We start from the raw sequence: 17043 nt of genomic DNA, 5'->3' as shown, positions 1-17043 counted from the left end.
GTAACACAGGAGGAAATTCATTCTAGTGCTGCCTCCTGTGTAATAGCCTCCCTACCCATAGCAGCTCAGTTCTCTCTGTCACAAAAAGGCCCACAGCGTCTGCCTCTGATTTGGGGACAGAAGTGGCTCAAGTCAGCTGAGGTGAGCCAGGTATGTGATGTGGTAGTATGTACTTCTAGTAGCAGGAACAGTTCCTGATTTGCAAGTGGGGCAGCAGGATGTTTGTACCTCTTCTACCCCCAGGTCACTGGGCACTTGGAGGTCAGTGTCTTTATCCATGATATGATGTGGTCACAGCTATGCACAGCTACCTGATCATCATTTTGATCAGGGCTACAGTCACCTCCAATTGATACAGATGTGAAAAGATAGAGCAAAGTTCTAACAAGAGAGATACTCATATTCTGAGAATTTTTTTTTTTAACATACCATGAAGAAGGTGTTCATTCCGAAGTCCTGCTCTCCTGATTTGTTTATAGCTAGAGATATGTCAATTTTTTCTTTCCTGTAGTCATTTCCTCCAGCTCCCTCCAGCCTCTGGTATAAAGTGATCAAATACTAAAATCCAGAGATTACGATTACTCATCTCTTCACAGTCTGTTGTGTCATTCCAACCATGAGACTCATCTTTCAAGCATGTTCACTGATCTTCACACTGGGCAACCTGGTGACTTCTCAGTCACAATCTCCTGGTAAGTTCAAATCCCCAAATATTTATTTAGGAAATTTATATATTAGCAATATTTCTGTGTGTACTTTACCTCATGTGTTACAATATGCATCACTTTTTTTTGGTGAAAATAATTGACCAAATAGAAATTGATATCCAGCAGAGATGAAAGTAGGTTGTTTAAAAAAAACACAGTAATGATGATAACAGATTTCTATGAAAGTTTTCTAATTAAAAATCAAGGCAGAACTCACTAAAATTGTGTCTGTTCTTTAAGCAAGAGTATTTACTGTCTAAAGCATATGTTATAACAGAGTAGACTGCATCCACAAAAGATTAGCCTTCACATTGAACAAAGATGGATAAAACAGATTCCCAGGTAAGACTTCAGTGTTTAGGATTCTGGAAGAATGAATGCAATGGGAGAATATCCAGCTATATCTTGCACCTGAGAAAGCATCAAGGTAAAAATACAGTTAAACAGCAAAATTCATAATGACATTGCAGACTGGTTATTTGGCTACCTAAATATAAGAACATCTCTATTTCATGAGTTTGTCTTCAATATCAGTACTTGTAGCTTGACAAAGATAAACGTATTGTTACAGAAATCAAACATAAAGGCCAACAAATAGACCAATAATCTAATCTTCACTATTGTTAATTTATCACAAGTTCCCTGTCATTCATTAAGGAAAAAGAAATACTTTAAAGTTATGTTCTCATGTTATCAAGCTATAAATCTGCTCTCTGTTCCGCTGTACTTACGGTAAGTACCATTTCAGCCATGCAGCACCACCTGATTCTCCAGTGTTAATTGCTCCTGTGAGTCACTGGCTCCTGTGAGGGGACATGATGCTTCCCTGTCCTGAGATGGCAACCACTTATAGCCATGCTGTACTGATGGAATGACTTCATTGAACAAAAGTTGAAAATTACAGTTGTGGTGTTGATTTGATGTTAAGTGTCATGATGTCTGGAAAAGGTTAGTGATCTTCTGAAAAAAAAAAAAAAAAAAACAGTTTGATGGGTTATAGGAATTATGCTATTAGGATTATGCCTTGCCTCAAAATGTCTATAAAAACCCTCTCTTCTGCTGTCTTGTTCTTTTTCCTGAGAAGAGCTTTTCTATTCAATCTCTGTCCTGTGCATTCAATTCAGCAGTATTGTGGGCAAGGAGCTGCACTGTTGCCTTCATGTGTCCCTCTCAATGAAATGAAATTGTTTCTATAGATTGGTCATATAAAGGGTGTCTAAAGAGTGTAGGCTCAGATCTGGGTCTTGCTCTCCAGTAGTTTCTATACAGTGTGCTGCAATATGTGGAAGTTCAACATGTGGTTACTTATCAAGTTTCATCAGTGTAAGGAAATCAAAAGTGGTTTTTCTTCTTTGTTATGTTTCAATGAGGTTGCAACTGTTCCAGTACATGCATGTTCCATTCTGTTATCTTTTCAGATTGACATTCTGCCTCTCTTTTGTCTCTTTTTTCATCTGTTCCATGACATTGAGCCTTTTTACAATGTTCCCCTTCAACGGTATTTTTTCTCAGTAATAAACTTTTAAAAGTGGCTTGGAGGTGGAATGTACTTGCTCATGTTCTTGCTCATGGTTGTGTCAGCATAATTTATTGCTCAAGGAAATTTATTTTCTTTCCCCTGCAAAAGTACTTTCTCCACACACCATAGAGGTATTTTCCATGCTTCTCTGTCCTGAGAAGATCTAGCTGGGCACCCAGCAATATCTGTGAGGTTAAAGTCTTGTGTGGAGCCCTACCAGTCCCTGTCTGGTTTTACCAAAGATGTAGACTTGGATAATTCTCTCTGAAGCTCATGCTCCAGGGCACTGGTACGTGTCCTACAGCGCTTCAACATACTGCATACCTAGCTAGACCAGCAGTCCATCCTCAGACAGAAAGTTGCTGCCACCCCTCTTTAGCCCAGGGGCTGCCTATTCATAATTTTTTTGACTTTTCCATCTAGCCATTATCATAGTACCAAGAATAATGATAAATGTGTTACTTTGGTCTATTGTGTGCCTCTAGGATCATGAATAGAAGAACGCTTTAAATAACTACAATTACTGTGGAAAATCTGGCACATTAGCTGAGAACAATCCATGGTGTTACAGGTGGATCCATAAAAATTCCATCATAAAGAAAGGGAGAGAAATAGTCCCCTCTATTCTCTTTGTCTCCATCTCCTTCCATTAACAAAAGATATGAATGATTCTGCCTCCAGAAATTGCAGCCTCTAATAAGTAGTATAGAGTTATCATAATATAACTGAAAAATAGATAATAATGAGTTTTGTGCAAAGTTCAGAATGAATTGCTGACATTTGTTGCCTTCCAACAGGGCAGTCAGATCAGACCCTCCTGGGTTTTTTTTTTTTCATAACTGAAGCATGGACATTAGTAGTTCTTTCTCAAAGCAAAATATATGCAATCAGACTAATTGTCAAAATGTGGAAAGTACATATTTTGTTGCTTCTAAAAGAATTGAAAGGATTCATTCTATACTCATAAAAATGATCTCAGAACAGTACAGTATTCTCCGTTCACTAACATTTATTTTTTTTTATAACGTTAATTTTATTTAAAGATGGAGAACATGTAATTATACTCCCAAATATGTGTTAAATATATGTTTAACTATCTTTACAGAAAATCTAAGTCCAAGTAGTCATATGGATTTCAGTTACACTACGCATAACACTATATCCTGCACAGCACAACCATGCTAGAATTTAGTTGATAAAAATTAAAATGTGTTAGTGCCATTGCAGACCAAGGATCCACTGTTAAGATGTTTTCCATCATATTTCTTAGTGGCTTTAGTTAAAGGCAAGATCATCTCTTAGACCTGCTGAGGGGACTCACAAAGGGCTTGAGGAGTTAGGAAACAAGGGCTAGGTAGTCTCTTGTACAGAGGTAGAACTGGCTGGATAAATTCAATTTTATTATAGTTTTTGAGGTTTTGAAGTTCTGTTTTTGCTTCAGCATATAATAGCACTGACTTCTCTATTCTTCAGAAAAACACATGAGATTTTCAGTTTGAGAAAACAATACAGAACGAGCCTGCAGGCATTTGTTAAGAGATGGAGGAGTTAGTTTCAAGCCCTTCTCTTGGGTAAGAGCAGAATCTTTTTTACCAGAGCTCCATGAATCACGTAGCAGGGACCTGCAGCTACATCTACTCAGTATGTCTTGGATTTCTGTCATAACTGTCTCTTGAATGATTTTGACAAAACAATGTGTTACAACACAATTACCTCTGTACAAAAATGTTTTGACTAACTGTAGTTACAGAAGATATGAAACACCTATGCACAGAGATATAGCCATGAAAATAGGCAAAACAGTTTCTTGAATCCACGTGCCTTTCTCACATTCTTAGTGTTGCTTAAGGAGCAAAAGATATTAACCATGAGGAAAGTTAGGCCCGATTGCCATGAACATTCAGGATCACCGTACATGATAACAAGCTTGTAAGAAATGTTTCAAAATCTTTCCACTTTAAACCGCTTCAGAAATCCAGAGTGGCATAAAATGTAGCAATCAAAGTGAAAATCCTGTATTCTCCTGCTGGGCAGGAATATTATAGGTGAAGTTTTTAGTGGTAGACACTTCATGTCTGGAGACATCAGTCTGTAAATTTTACCCTCAAGTGGTTTCTTGCTGATACTCACATTTTCTTCCCCTTTGTTCATTCAAGTAAATATAATTTCATATTTTATAGAAAGCAAAATAAACACTTCATCCTTCTTCTTGATATAGAATGGATTTATAATTCTTCTGCCTTTTTAATTTCTCCATTTTTCAATGTCAGATTTATCTTCAGTGTCCGACTGTGGAATACTGATGAATACAGAATTGAAATACCTGTGTCCCTAGCAAAAGCTGTAACAAGGGGAATGTCAGGAAAGGAAATAATATCTGCATGCAGTCAGAGAACATTAAATGATCTTGTTTGTCTGTAAGGTGGAATTAGTCAGAACCACATAGACCAAATGTGCTGTACACCTACTTGTGCTGATCTTAGGGGTCTTGACCTGCGGTGCTAGTCCCTTGATTCTTACAGTAGACATTTGATAGTTTACAGGCAGGTTCCATGTGGCATTAGCTCCCAAATACTTCTCCTTGGCAGGAAAACCTTAGCAGATATTATGGGGGGAAGTTGGCCTCAAGGTACTGTCAGGGTTTATGCCTGGTTGGCAGCCAACCACAACGCAGCAGCTCTCTCTCCCTTCCCCTCCGGCAATGAGAAGGGACAGAGAGCCAGGCTTGGGGTTCGAGATAGGACTGGGATGGGGAAAAATCCCCCTTTTATGATCATGAGCAAAAGGCAGACTCGTTAGGGGAAGGAAAAAAGAACATACATTTATTACAGACACTAACAACACATAACAGAGTAGGACAGTGAGAAGCATTGCCACATCTTGAGAACACCTTCCCCCCACCCCTCCCTTCTTCCCGCGCTCAGGTCTGCTCCCGATATCTCCACCTCCTCCCCCAGTGGCACAGGGGCAGGGAATGGGGGGTGCAGTCAGCACTGCCACTTCCTTCATCTTCGGTGAGGGGAGTGTCCGAAACTTGTTCCCCCTGCTCCATCGTGGTCCCCCTCTCACAGGAGACAGTCCTCCACAAACTTTCTCTGACTTGAATTCCTCCCACGGGCCGCAGCGTTCCCCACACTGCTCCGTCATGGGTCACTAACTTCCTCCGACTGGATTCCCTCCCACGGCTGCAGCCCTTCCCGAGCTGCTCCAGCGTGGGACTCCCCCGCATGCTGCAATCCTCCCAGCACTGAATTACAGCAGTGGGGCTGCCTTTTCCCATGAGACCCCGGCCTTCTTCGGGCACAGCACCTTGATTATACTGAGCAGGAGCAACAGGCCATAAATCAATGTCTGCTCCACCGTAGATCTCCATGGGTGGCGGGGGGGGATGCCCTGCCGTCTCCCCACAGGATACAGGGGGGTCTCTGCTCCGGCACACCTCCCCCCTCCTTTCTTCCTCCGTTCCTCCACTGACCTTGGTGTTCATGCAGCTGCAGCAACTCCTCCTCACCAGTCCCACTGCCTGTCACCACATCCCTTCTTAAATACGTTATCGCAGAGGCGCAGCCGATTGGCTCAATTTCCCAAACAGAAGTGGAGCAGACGTGGAGCTGGGGGAGCTTTGAGAAGCTTCTCACAGGGGGCCGCCCCAATAGCCCCCTCCCCTGCCACCAAAAAACTCCACCATTCACTCAACACAGGACAGGTACTCAAGGTATAGGCCTTACACATTGTGTAGAAGTGAACCAATGTATACGTTTTTTGGACCAGGGACCATGCACAACTTTTGGGTGTTACTGTGCATGCTTCCATTCTGCTAGTTTGAAATTCTAATTTCAACCTCTCTAGGTTATTTTACTCTGTTTCCTTGCACTTTAGACATTCTTATGTCTTCTTATTTTATGATCATTTGAATCTATTGCATACATATCTTTGAAAAACTTATTGCTTACCAATGTCAAGGGATGCTTTCCATACTCATTGATGAAGTCATATTCTCTGTCAATGTCCTGGGCAGGTTGGAAAGATGCCATCAGCACCAAAATAATCAATTTCAACAATGAGAGGATGCAGATCACATGGGCAGCAAGAGAACTATTTCCCAGAGAGAATGTATCATTTTCTTATACGTGAGTACTGACAATGCCTATTCTTCTCTTCTTAAAGGATTTACTTTGGGATGCTGAAAAATCTAAATCCATTTGAGTCTTCTGTGAACTGTACCTGAAAATGCTTTTAACATTTGTCAATCATCCAGCATGAAACCTGTTTATATTCACAACCTGCTACAGAACTGTACAAATCAATAAACATGCTCAATCAAAAGTCACAACAGACATTATGTGAAAGATTTGTTATTCTTCTGTCATTGTGCTAAATAATAATGCTAATTACACTATTGAAAATGTTTTTTACACATATGTGTATACATTTTCCTTATTAACTGACTTCATTAATGACATATAAATTTAGTATTTTGGTTAAAGACAAAATTTGGTTAAAGTCATAGCTCTTGATCTTCCTGTTTGTTTCTGCATGGCATATGGGAAAAAAAAAAAAAAAAAAAATTAGCAGTACAATCTTGCAAACAGGTTCATGAAAACATCTGTTTGAGCAAATCATTCTCTTATTAGAAAACAGCAACAACATGCAGGAAACTTGATAGTTTCAGACTGCATCAAAACCCAGGGCTGGAAAGTCTATGAGGTTTAGATAATGAATTCCCTCACACCACTATGAAATTTGCCACTTCAAGAAATTCCATACACAGACTTCCCTTGGCAAGCATTTGAAGAAGGTAAAAAAAAAAGGCAACCAACCAACCAACCAACCAACCCACCCCAAAAAACAGAAAGAAAAAAGAAAGAACAGTAACAATAAGGAATTAACTTGTGTTAAGTAGTAAGACTTAAGTGTTCCATTCACCAGTATTATTTTATTTATAGATTTGATGAAGGCAAAGATAAAGTTTGGAAGCCATGTCCCACCTATTTATTGGATCAGGATTATAATTCCGGATGTCTTTTTAAGACAGAGGGACCCACCCTTGCCATCTCTATCAGGAACAGCAATGGAAGTGAAGAGCTTTTTTCTAAAAGACTAAAATCTGATTTTTATAGTGAGTATGAAAAATTACTACTTCTTTGGTAGTTGTAGTATCTTCACTGATTCTCTAGTTGTCCTTTGAGAAGAAATCGGTTATGTTGGTGTATAAAATGTTATCAGTGTGTGTGCCAAAACCAAATTATAGTTATTTCATGTTGATTTTCATCCCCTGCTGTCATCAGTAGTTACACAAGCCTGTGTGCAGCCACAGCTAAGTGAGATTACACAGGACAGTCAGATTTGTCCCAAAACACAGTTTCAAAATCAGAATGAAAATACTAAAATATATGTGTGTGCTTAGTCTAGTGAAGGTCTGCTCAGTATACATAGCAGGAAAATGGATACAAGTTCATAGTTTCTTGTCTTAGTGCTGTGTGATCTTTCTCATATTTCCAACCTTCCATTCTTTTGCCATCTTCTGTGGGATGTGAGGCAGCAGACTACTTCTTAGCAAAGAGGCTGTCATAAAACCATCATCAGATGTTATCAGAAATTAGTTGAGTGGCTCTGGTACAGTCTGACAGTGTAAAAGAGACATCCTCCTACTAGAAGATTGTTGATGTTCCTGTTTCTATTAAATCACTTTTACCCCCAAATACATATTTCACATCTAGTTTGCAATTAGTTTATAATAATATTCTGGAATTTCACATAGTTACAACATTTAAAGTGGAGATATTTTTGATGATAAAAATCACACAGAAAATAGACAATGCAGAATTATTTGAAAAAAATACATATATTCCAAATATATTATTGACATTTAATAATAACGTTTTAGGAAAAGGAATTAAACCAAGACCTGTCAAGGCATCTAACTTTGAGAATACTTTTGTATCTCAGAATTTTACCAGTATCTGGTAAATTGTGGAAAGCTGCAGCCTGATCATTGAATTTTGGCTATTAAACACCCACCGACAGTAAAATGAATTTCAAAAGGGTTAGGTAACAAAACACAAATACTAAGGATCATACTTAAGTCTTTACATTAGGAGGGAAGAATTTTCATAATACGAAAAGGCAGCCAGAAGTGTTGAGAAAGCAGGTAAGAGTCTTCTCACCCCTTTATTTCCCACTACTGAAGACTAACCAGCTACGTAGATCAAACCGTTGCATGCTCTTTGGACCATTCTGAAAACAGTGAGGGGTAGATTCAGTTGTGCACAGATAGGCATCCAGTGCCCTTTGAAGATGCCCCACCATATGCCATAGAGCCTCCAGCAGCTGCACAATTGTGGTTTTTAGGTTTTCAGGTATTGAATTTGTCCGTCCCTTTCCAGTGAAGAAGCCTCTTTCCTTCTCTTGATTGCAGGAGAATCCTGCTTGATTGCAGGAACCTACTGCAAGTCCTTCATTAAGTACTTGCAATAGGTTCCTGACATGAGATAGCATCTACCTTTGAATGTGGCACCTCAAACGGTGAACAGTGTCATGGCGTCAAGCTCCATTTTGATGTTTAATATGGAAGTCAGCTACAAAAGTGTGTCCTCCAAGAAGAATGTCCGCCTTCTTCACTTACTACTCAGAGAAATATTGAGATAATGAAGGACTAATAATAATTTTAACTGCAAAGTAGTTCTTTTTAAGAGACTATAGCATAATTTGTTTCTTTTCTTCTTAGTAAAACCAAATCGACCAGAGAATGTGACCTTCTTCTGGAAAGAGGACACAGTTACTGTAAGATGTAATAAACCAGAGCGAGCTGTGAAATGCTTGAGACTTGAGCTTCAATACAAAAGCAAGTTTGACAAAGAATGGCAAGTGAGTTGGACATGACAGTTTTAATCAACATTGGAAGGAGCTGGAAGCAGCGTCTCCATAGAATGTAAAATAGAGTTGTTTTCAAATTGTTCTCCCATACTATATTTTCAAATAGAACTGGTAGCAGAGAACAGTTAGATTTTTAGGATCCTGGATCCCTGCCATACCAGAAATCATTTACTTTTTGAGTTATAATTAGTTACCACCCAAAGATCTGAGGATAATCTAAGGGAAAGGTCATACACTGAGAATAGATGAGTTTTGGAAGATAAAAGCAGAAAGCAGACTAGAGAAAAGAAGAGAGAAAAAGGAAGAAATAAACATGAAATAGAATGAAAGAAAATAGATAACACAGCATTTATATTTATTCTAAAGTCAGCTAGTAAGTATTTCTCAATATTATTTCATTGACTTAAACCTTTCGAGTCTCAAATATAACTAGCAAATATTTTGTGAAGTGTCTTCACATATTTTAAATATTTAACTGTAACTTAGTGCACTATATAATAATTGTTAAACCTTCAACTCGATATCAGACAATGAGGAATGGATATGAATAGTGAAAAGTCAGTCAAGAAACAGAATTCCTCGAAACTCAAGAGAAGTTAAAATTCAGTTCTGAGGTTTTGGGTTGGCCTATCCATTGTACTAGTTGTGACCATGACTGAGTGTAGCATTCTGAAGCGCTGTCTTGAAAACTAGAATTAATGATGATACACCTTCCTTCTCAGTCCAGAACTTCTAAGTGTTGCAGTGTTGGAGAACAAGGCTTTGATCCAAGGAAATGCTATTCTTTCCGGGTCAGACTGAAGAGGCTAGTACCCTACTGCAACGTAGTTAATTACAGCAGTGACTGGGAAGCAGAAACATTTTGGATGAATGGCACATTATTAGGTAACAGCTGTGCTACATTCATATATTGTATAAGTACAAATGGGGAAAGGGTGAGTGCATGGGAGGCTGGGAACATGCAAGAAATCAGTGTTGCACAGTTGTGCTCCATCTTCTGTTATCAGAGAAAGTTCATGTGGATGTCTAATTGCCCATGTTTAACTCCTGTCCACATTGTTCCTGATGGCCCATGGCACTATCAATTTGTGCCATAATCAGCAAAGTTAAGAGTGTCATTATCTGTACTACAGTAGTGTCAAGAGTCCACCAATGATAGTGATGTGATGCATGGGGGGTGGGGAGTGAAGGGGACGGTGGGTGGGTGTCCACATGAGATGTGTGGACATCAAACCTGAACCCAAAGAAAATCCTTAATGCTCCATTTTTGAAGGCAGTTGTCTTGAGAGTACATCTAGTTGGCCTACAGGACCAGAGGTCATAGCAGTCTGATGATCATATGTGCTGGACTGATGAAAACAGGGAGGATGAAGGAAAAGAGATGAAATGCTGGCAAAGTCAGTATCAGCACTGCTTTCCCACAAGACAGACACAATGAACTGAGTGTGATTGAGTTGAACTCTGATGGAAACAGTATTTCTACTGGTTAACAAAACCAAAAAACCAGATTTTCTGTAGTAAAGAAAAGACTGTTCACCATCCCAACAGATTCGTATCGTATCAGCTGAGTGCAAAATGCCACCCACTAGGCTTTATCAGAAGTATGAGACACCCAGATGTACAATGTACCCAGATCTGAGTCCTCTAAAAGGCAATGGGCTGTGAGCTCACCTGAAGAAAATCCACAAACACGAAGCTGGCGTGAAATCCTGAAGCACAGGTATGCGTCGCCTGTGCACTAGTTGTAGCCACAGCACCGACCTCCAGGGAAGCCTCCTCCAATATGCAAATTGTGAGCCTGCAAGCACGTCCTCGGGTGAAGCTGGCAAATGGCCCTAGGGAAACACAGAGGACAAGGTCCCCCTGTGCACCCCTGAGAGGTGGACAGGTAACTACTGCAAGGAAGGAAAGCACAGACACAGACTAATGGTCCAGTGACCCTGGGTGCCCCTGGTTCAGAAGTGATATTGGCACAGTCCCTTCACTGGGGCAGGCCCTTCACTTGAGGACTTTAATGAGTTATTACCGATGCCAAATCTAACATCAGAGGAAGCCATAAACGAAGCTGTGCTCAAGAAATTATTTCATTGACCTCTGACTACCCTAGTTGGGGAACACAACTTTTCTTGTGGCTTTCTGGCAAGCTGAACAGAGCATGTTATGAATAATCATTTATGTTTTATACTATTTATGTGGACAAAAGAAGATCAGTAGTAGGAGGTAGAGTTCTGAGGTGGCATTACAAAAGCTGCAGGAGAGACACTGTGAATGCTGAAAAGCGTACAAATGTGATAGTTTTATATACTTGTGTGTTACATGATATACTGCCACTAGTTACTTTCTGAGTATCAACACTTGTGGTTTGCTGACTTTTTGTTTGCTGGGATGGGGGAGATGTTGTTTACTTGTTCATTTTATCTTGGGAAATAAGACAGTTAGGCTACATGGAAAATTGCACTTGCAGCTTTGGAGATTGCAAGTATGTGTATGTAATATAGATCTTAGCACAAAGTTGCTGTGTCACTGTCAAGGCAATGGGATGAAGATGAGAAGAAATACATGATTCATTATAATTCCTCTGCTCTTTGCCTGTAAGCCTGCTCCTTTGTCCTCTACCAGGTCAATTTAGATAAAAAGAACAATTCTCTTTTTGTTGCAAGGTTTGGGGTAGGCTGGCTTTTCTTTTCATTTCCAGTTAAACAATTTAATTTGATTTGTTCTTAAAAACTTATATTTTGGGGGGTTATTTTTTTTAAAAAAAAGAAAAGTCAGTATTCTAGCATGATTAGGAATATTTACTGTTAAAACAAAAAATATTATTTTCACATACTTTTTTTGTGATTGTTCCTAGATTCATGTGATGGTGATATAAAATCTCAGTCAAACACAGTAGTTATAAGTTGTTTGCTGGCAGTACTTCTAATGATGCTTATTCCCTTGATTCTTCTGTGTAAATGGCAAAGGTAAATATGATTTTATTGGTTGGTACTAAATAACCATGTCATGAAAATAAAGCTATCATTCAGAATCAAGTCTCTTAGAACTCAAAATTCTTATCTGTTAAATGAAGTAATCATGAAGATGTAGATGTCAGTAGCTTAACTACTATGTGAGGGATAATGCATCCTGGCCTTCCAAAGACTAAGGCCTATAATTTTCAAAACCAGAACAATTCTGGTAAAGGACAGTGTTTCAGGATAAAATTCCGTTTCTTCCACTGAATTCCCCCTCTTTTTGGGAAATCTAGTTAAATCCTGAGAAGCAAATTATTTTGGTTATTTCTTCTGAACTGACATTCCTTTGTGCAAATTTCATCAGACTTGATATGTCTTTGAAGGAGGCTGAAGTAAGCTTGAGTGCATTCAATTCTAATAAGATGATAGCAATATTTGGATTTGCAGTTGAATGATTCTGTTCATGTTTAGAATCTACAATTTTTTTTAAAAAAATAAACAAACCATGAAACAAAAAAAACAAACAAACAAACAAACAAAACCTGCAAAGGCCCCAAATTTTGGGTGGGAAAAAAAAAAAAAAAAAGTGCCAAAATTGCAGTCTTTTCAGCACTGAAAGTATATGGGACTCTGATTATCTTTTTAGATCATAAATTGAGTTTTTGTTCTTATACTTCTATGTTTCAGGTTTACAGTAGTGTTCAGTATGTCAGCCAATAGAGCTGGTTGCTGCACCACCTGTCTAGGGGAATGTGGACAGGGGATGTAAATCTCTGACTACTACATGGAGCAGAATGGCACTTGCTGACTAGCTGGATTTTTGTATAGAATCCAGACTTTATTAGAATGGGGGTTAGTTGAAAATCCAGCAGAAAAATCACTCTTAGCCTGATGGAGTTATCATACTATTATAAATGCTTTTTGACTTTAGAACACATTTAAAAGAAATCAAGTCTAGAGGAGTGTCATGTAAAATATATTTGTGGCAGCAGAACTGTGCTGAAGTGGATTTTTGTATCAATGACTATATAATAACAAAACTTCTATTTGTCTTTTTTTTTTTTTTTTTTTTCATTGCAGGCTTCAGAAGTCAGTCATGCCTGCTATACCAGATCCAAAATACATATTTTCTGATCTCTTCAATGACCATAATGGAAACTTCCAAGTAAACATTCCCTTACTAGCAAGGCTGTAAACTCTACACTATTGAGAATAATTTGAAAGTAGCTACTGATACTTGCTGTGCACAGGCATTACCACAAGCACTCTCTGGCCCAAGAGAAAAGCCCTTCCCCTTGTGCAACATCACCAAGAGGATCCACAGAGCAAATACCAGAGCTTGTACAATCAGTTAGTGATGCTTTGGCATCCACAGAGCAAATACCAGAGCTTGTACAATCAGCTAGTGATGTTTTGGCACTGTAAAAAGACAGTAGAGAGACAGAGAAATTGCTGGAGAAGGATTTAAGGGTGTCCAGAGGCACAAAATCCAGTGAGATGCCACCATGGTGTTTGCATCCGTTCCTGCACATGATAGCTCAAGGAGCTTGCTTCAACTGGATCTTGCCCTTTATGTTTGTGGCGTGTTGTGAGATTTAGCGCTGAGCCAGCGATGGCACTCATGCCTTTGGAGGCATTGGTCATGGCAGGAAGCATCCTCTCTTACCCACAGAGTTGTATGGTCACTAAACCTTTAGATACAAAATGGCTGTCAAATTAATAGTCTACAGTTTTTGTTTTGGTTTCTTACTGCTTCTTGAGTCCGTGACATCACGTATGTGATGTATTTTTCGGTATTAATTGGACTGTCTTTATCTTAACTACCACTAAGCTTCCTCTGTGTGGAGAGGTCAAATATTTACATTTTCAAACCCACTGACAATAGCAAAGAACAGTAATAGCATTTCAGTGACAAACTGAAAACTTTCAATATATAAGAGCTTTAAACTGAAAGTGAAGAAGAAAGATACAAATGCGAATTTATATTGAAACTTTAATACAGAAATGCTATGTTACCTAAATATCCATGTAAACTCAGTTTCAATTTAGATTAAGTCAGGGCCTGAGCCAAAGAATGCATGAGTCTATCAAGGAGGGAACACCAGGTATTTTACACATCCAAGGTTTTCTAAAGGCCCTGATTAAATATGAAGATGTATTTAATGTGGTCCCAATAATAAGTAGGAGTTTGTATGCATATGTGAAATCCTGTCTCCTTTGCTACCATTCTGCCTTTCTTCCATCCTGCTATTTTATGTCCTGTTTATCTATACTGCTTCCTTTCCATCTTCTCCATTGTGGCTTATCCTGGAAAGATGTCATTACTAAGGGAAAATCAGTGTCTGAACAGCCAGGCTTCTTTTTATTGATAACTCAGTCCCTGCCAACATCAACATTTTCATTTTCCTAGGAATGGATAGACAAAGCTGATCATGCAGTGGTGCAAAACAAGCGAGAATATGAAGAGCCAGAGTGCATCATTGAGGCAGAAAGCGAGCAAGAAGATGAGAAGAACAGTGACAAACAGGGACCTCAGGAAAAAATCTTCACTTTTTCGGGGGCAGCTGAAAATAGTGACCCCAAAGCAGCTCAGATTGCCTGCCTGATGCCAACATCAAATACTATAGCTTCTTTTGCTGGATTCCAGATTTTAATGAATGATGACATGTATGTCATGTTATAAAGTCTGCATAATTGAGAAGGTGTTAGGAGATTACATAAAAGCTCCTGATGAGTTTAGGGGAGGGGCTGAATGGAAAAGCTTGCCATGAGTAGATTAACTCCGAGAAAGACACCAGACTGTGTTGTCTGGTTTCAGATCTGTACTTTCCCAACACTTGTGATCACCTGGTCAGGCTCAGTGTTTGAAACAAACTCCTGAGAATTTATAGAGTTAAAATTTGTTTTTCTAATTAGGCTTTATCTCTAAACCTAAACGGAGCTCCATTTTCCTGCTATTGGCAAGAGAGAACAAGAGCTCCTCCACAATATGTGTTCGCAGATCCGAGACCCAGTTCTGGCTCTTATGGAGTATGTATAGCAGTGAAAACTACACTGTCACTCTTCCCAAATGAAGAGAGAAAATAAAGGGATATTTCTGCTAATGGTCTCTGTCTTACAAAGACCAAAACATATATTGCTAATTTTCACAATCACAGGGTGCTGCTTTACAAGCCCTCCTTAGACTTGGAAGTGCTTGCTTTTGTAAGCTGCTTCTCCCACAGTGAAACTTCGTGCTGCATGTTTATGAAAACATCAAAGTTTTCATAAAGAGACAGAATAAGCCCCATGTCTGAGAACAGAATAGTGAGGATACACAGTATTGAGTCACATTTTATCCTACAAGTAGTGCTGTGCAGGCAGTTTCCTCCAGAACCGTGGGGCTTCAGGGGCCTCCTCTGAGGTCAGCTCCTCAGTATCTTATGGTCTTTGTATGACTATGCAAATTTTTCTAGAAAGCTGAGGTTCCTTTTGAACAATATTTATGTTTAACCAAGTTGCATTTATTTCAGGCCATTTTTCAGTGCAATCAGCAGCTCTAGACCAAAATTAGGACTTCTTATTTATATTGCATATACCAAGCTCTTGATCTCAAACTATGTTCTAAAGTTTTATAAACAAACCATCTTTTAAAATATGTTCAATTTTAAATTAAATTTAAAATGCAATGCACTATGCAATTAGCTGTCTGAAAAAAAAAAATCTTGACTATTCTGAGTTTTCCTATATCACTTAGGATACATGCTATTTAAAAGAAAATTTTGTAAAAAAGTTTAATTGCTAAAAGCATCTATGACATGGGTAAGGTCTTGTAGATATATTGTGATTATATGTTGAATTAGGTCCAGTTATTTACCCGGATAACACTCAGTCATTAAATTACTTTATCAGTTGACTAAACTTTGCCAATTGCATAGCTTCATTGTAGTGTAACTTGGAAATATCAGAAAATTACAGTGATTACTAAAATATTTTTAATTCAGTGCTTAAAAAAATACAGCTCCAGACCTCTTTGCGAATAGTAAAGAGTAACATGGATCATCGTCTCAAAATTTGTTTCTAAGTGACCCAGTTTGCTGTATAAGGAAAAATCCAGAAAGTTTCTGGTCAATAACTGGGAAATTTAACTGGAAGGATAGTTGAGGCACACTGCCCGAGGTTTTTTTTGCAGATTAGATTAGATTAACATGCTAACAAAGAATTTCCCATAATCCTGAAAACATTTCTGTTTTTTCATTTCTAAAACAGATGTGTGCAAGTTTTTGGGGGCCTTTTGTACACCCTACATTTCTGGAAATTTCTAATAAAGGTAACCATGCAAAGTTTCAATAGCACCGTAAGAATGCAATGGATTTTAAACTAATAGAAGCTGCGTATCATTTGATGAGAAGAATCTATCTCAGCTCAGGTCTTCTCATCTGATATAAAGTTGGCATTATTGCATGAGAACCAAAGAAGTTACAGAGATTTACAACAGATAAGCATCTGATCCAGTAATGACTTGAACAATAAAGTGAGAAGCAAATGTATTGCTTAGTTACTTCATGTATGAACCACTCATACCTATGGTTGTCTACAGAGCCTGTTAGATACATTAATTAAACCACTTTCTTTTGAGCAAATACTTTTCTGTCTGAATTCACAATGTTTTAGTATATTTTCCTGAAATTCTATTGTGTAAAGAAAAGAAGAAAGTCATGTTGAAGTGTGCTGTTTAAGCATCATTCCTGAACTGAAATGTTATAGTTATTTAAGTTTTTAGTACAAATTATATCTTGTATTATAGTTTATAGACTTAAAGGTTCTTTTTCTGTCTGTATAGAACCATATACACATTGTATATAACACACTAGAATTAAAAAAAATAAACATCCACGGATCTCAAATATTTATTTTAAAACTTCCCGCTATGAAGAAAGTAAAACACAGGAAACGATTGAAATTCGAAACAAAGCATTTTTTTCAAAAAACTCCACTACCATTCTTG

General features: G+C 38.4%; 1 protein-coding gene across 1 annotated transcript; it reads left to right on the top strand.

The window, feature by feature from the left end:
• The first annotated feature begins 589 nt into the window (after positions 1–589).
• On the top strand, positions 590–14739 carry CRLF2 (cytokine receptor like factor 2). Its single transcript, XM_032996561.2, has 8 exons — positions 590–692; positions 6245–6356; positions 7173–7345; positions 8954–9093; positions 9825–9987; positions 11954–12065; positions 13137–13221; positions 14467–14739. The coding sequence occupies exons 1-8, from the start codon at positions 617–619 to the stop codon at positions 14737–14739; spliced, it is 1134 nt and encodes a 377-aa protein (XP_032852452.1). The 5' UTR covers positions 590–616.
• The last annotated feature ends 2304 nt before the right edge of the window (positions 14740–17043 follow it).

Source organism: Tyto alba, unplaced genomic scaffold, assembly GCF_018691265.1.
Source record: "Tyto alba isolate M040663 unplaced genomic scaffold, T.alba_DEE_v4.0 Super-Scaffold_14, whole genome shotgun sequence".
Taxonomy (NCBI): domain Eukaryota; kingdom Metazoa; phylum Chordata; class Aves; order Strigiformes; family Tytonidae; genus Tyto; species Tyto alba.
The sequence above is the reverse complement of the archived record's forward strand: the minus strand, read 5'-3'. Positions and strand labels throughout refer to the sequence as shown.